At 48.8% G+C, this 3,511-nt stretch overlaps 1 protein-coding gene across 1 annotated transcript; it reads right to left on the bottom strand.

Annotated features, from left to right (window-relative positions):
* Positions 1–1,406: 1,406 nt before the first annotated feature.
* On the bottom strand, positions 1,407–3,128 carry LOC133914736 (uncharacterized). The gene is made up of 3 exons (XM_062357770.1): positions 2,869–3,128; positions 1,886–2,786; positions 1,407–1,508 (listed from the first exon to the last, which is right to left on the bottom strand). The coding sequence occupies exons 1-3, from the start codon at positions 3,126–3,128 to the stop codon at positions 1,407–1,409; spliced, it is 1,263 nt and encodes a 420-aa protein (XP_062213754.1).
* Positions 3,129–3,511: the final 383 nt, after the last annotated feature.

The raw sequence follows: 3,511 nt of genomic DNA, 5'->3' as shown, positions 1-3,511 counted from the left end.
GCGTTAGTGGCAAGCCCGGCATCTACGCAGCATGGGGAGTCTTCCCGCGATGGCAACGAAGGTGACGGGCCTGCTGCCACTCCTACCAGTGGTAGCACCCAGCAGAAATAGCCAGCAGGCCGCAACAAGGCCAAGGAGTTTGCTCGCGGTTCATCTTCGTCGAACTCGGCATCAACACCAGTGATAGAGATGTTTGATAGACAAATTGCAATGAAGGAGACACTTGAGAAGGAACGAGCTGAGCGATTTGCAGAGATGCTTCGAATTGAGCAGCAGAGGTTACGCCTTGAGGAGGAGCGTGTGCAGCTGGAAAAGGTCAAGGAGGAGAGGGAAAAGATCAAGGATGAGAGGGAGATAATGAACATGGACATTTCGCAGATGGATGAGGACCAGCAGGCATATTACAAGAGCCTCCGCCAAAGCATTATTGCTGCTCGCCATGCTGCATCTGCCCCGTGAGGCTTGCCGGCCAATATGAAAACTTGTTTCATTAAGTACTTTGTTATGCAGGTTCCTGTATTTGTTGAGTTCAGAATTTTTCAGCTACGTGATACATTTTCTTCATTTCCATAGTACCTTTAACTTCAGGTAATTAAACTGCAATCATGTTTCATACATCTTCTTCGGTTGCATTGCATACAGGTGAGAATAGATCATTGCTGTTTCTGGAACTGGGTGACACAAGATCATTGCTGTTTCTGGATGGTTGCCTGTATGCAATGTTGCTGCAATGATCTTGGATGGTTGCCTGTATGCATGCTGCTGCAATGATCTAGTGCGCAGGCCTGCTTGCCTGGATGGTAGCCTGCCTGGTATGGCGTCCGATGGTGGGCAAATGCGCTTGGATGGTTGCCTCTATGCAATGTTGCTGCAATGATCTTGGATGGTTGCCTGTATGCATGTTGCTGCAATGATCTTGGATGGTTGCCTGTATGCATGCTGCTGCAATGATCTGGTGCGCAAGCCTGCTTGCCTGGATGGTAGCCTGCTTGGTATGACGTCCGATGGTGGGCAAATGCGCTTGGATGGTTGCCTCTATGCAATGTTGCTGCAATGATCTTGGATGGTTGCCTGTATGCATGTTGCTGCAATGATCTTGGATGGTTGCCTGTATGCATGCTGCTGCAATGATGGCCGCGCTCCTGCTGCTGCTGGCGGCCTACTTGTTCTCCGAGGAGGGCGGCAGATGGATACCAGGTGTGCATGCTTGGGCTTTGTTTCTTGGCATGCAAATGAAAAGAAAAAAATATGTAGAAGAGCTTAGCTACAAGAGTATATGATTACTGCAGTGCTATTAACATAATGTATGATCAGATTAAGCTTCTTGATTTTCCCCAGTGGATAGAATGACATGGTTCTCATGATCAGATAGCGTAATAAAGTTCAGCTGACAGTAGTTGTTTGGTTCAGCCAGCAGCCTCCTCTTGGAGCTGTTTCACCTTGGTGATGTAGTCGCTCATTGCTTCCTCATTTGGCCCTGTCCCTCTGGTTGAATATTCCAGGACGAGCTTCAGAAGATTATATATATGAACTTGAATTGTTAAGCATGGTAGTATATATGAACTTGAATTGAACGTTCATCAGCAGATAGGAGCAATAAATTTCCTCAATAAACAGGATTGTGGATTTGTAATACAACTGATCCAAATTTAGCAACAAGCATCTACGGAATTACGAAATGCGAAAAGATAACTACGTCCAAACATATTACATTTATTTCATCACAGAACTCGAGGTGTGGCCTACTCTCCTCCGTGGAGCTGCCAAAGATGCTCAACTATGTCGTCCCGGAGTTGATGATGCGCCGGTCGGCTTCTAATTCGCTGGTACCTTTCCATAAATGCTTCAAGTGGGGGGGGGGGGGGGTTGGTTCGTGGGACGGCACCGCGTCCTCGTCCGAACCCTCGTACACGTATTCGACTTCCCCTTCCGGTCTCTCATCTTCGATTATCATGTTGTGCATGATAGTGCAGGCGGTCATTATGTCATTCAGGGTCTCCTGATCCCAGAACCTCACAGCTCCACGGACTATGGGAAATCGGGACTGCAAGACTCCAAATGTCCGTTCAACATCCTTTCGTGCAGCCGCCTGCTGCACCACGAAGTGTTGCCGCTTCCTGCCAACTGGAGCTTGTATGGGCTTCACAAATGTTGCCCACTCCGGATAGATCCTGTCTGCAAGATAGTACCCCATTGTGTAATGGTGTCCATTAATGGAGTAGTGTACCTTGGGTGCTACACCGCCAGCAAGGTTGTCGAGGAGATGTGACCGGTGGAGCACATTGATGTCGTTCAATGAACCTGGCATTCCAAAGAAGGCATGCCAAATCCATAGGTCCTGCGATGCCACAGCCTCTAGAATGATAGTCGGTGCATTGACATGGCCCCTGAAAGAACCGGACCACGCCGTGGGACAATTCTTCCACCTCCAATGCATGCAATCGATGCTTCCAAGTACCCCGGGGAACCCTCGACGCTGGTTCATATCCAGCAATCGAGCAGTGTCCTCCTCATTCGAAGCACGGAGGTACTCGTCACCGAACACCTCGACAATAGCACGCATGAACCGCCTCATGCTCTCAATGATGGTGCTCTCCCCTAGCCAGAGGCACTCATCGAGAGAATCTGCAGGAGCATCGTAAGCTAACATACGGAAAGCCGCAGTTACTTTTTGCAGGGATGACAGCCCAAGCTCTCCTGTAGCATTCCTCCTTTGCTGGAACCATGGGTCATGGTCCTCAACCTCCTTCACAATCTTGCAGTACAGGTCACGTTTCATCCTGAACCTGCACGACAAGCGATCATTACTACTTCACACATCGTACGTACATACCACTTTGAACCGGATACCCCAATGTACAATATTACCTTCGACGAAAAATGTAGTCGGGGTACACCGAGGAGTCAACAAAGTAGTCGTTGTACAACCGATTGTGGCCCTCCATCCGATTCCTGTGTATGCGCCGGTGCCCGGGGACGGACCCGCCCCACGGCCCTCTGCGAGAAGCTTCGACATCCGCATGCCATGCGGTAAGAGTCGCTAGGACCAAATCGTCTTCCTCATCGGAAGAATCATTGGAGAAACATAGCTCTCTCGTGTACTGCTTCCAGGCTGCACGAGGCTCCATTTCGTGGCTTGCAAATGAGAGGTCCTCTTCCTCCTATATATAGTGCCAGGCCGAACCTTCCAAGGGAAGACACTGCTTAGCCTTCCCCTACAAGCCACTTCGTTGGAGGCTTCGGTCGCAAGCTGGCTTGTTCCTTGCTTTGCATGCTTCCTTCTACTACAAGACACCACAATTGATGTTGTTGCAAACAATGTCATCGTACTACTTATTTACGGGTCTAAAATTGTAAACACCCAAAAAAATGCCGACCATATTTACATGTACACCATGACAAATTCAATTATTTCGTACCAATAACGTTAGACCGTAGCACAACCAGTGAAACGGGATGCTGCGACGGCGGTTATGTCGGTTGGACGTAAAATATTTTAATATAGGAAATA

The sequence above is a fragment of the Phragmites australis genome, chromosome 4 (assembly GCF_958298935.1).
Source record: "Phragmites australis chromosome 4, lpPhrAust1.1, whole genome shotgun sequence".
NCBI lineage: Eukaryota > Viridiplantae > Streptophyta > Magnoliopsida > Poales > Poaceae > Phragmites > Phragmites australis.
This window is presented reverse-complemented; position numbering and strand designations above follow the sequence as displayed.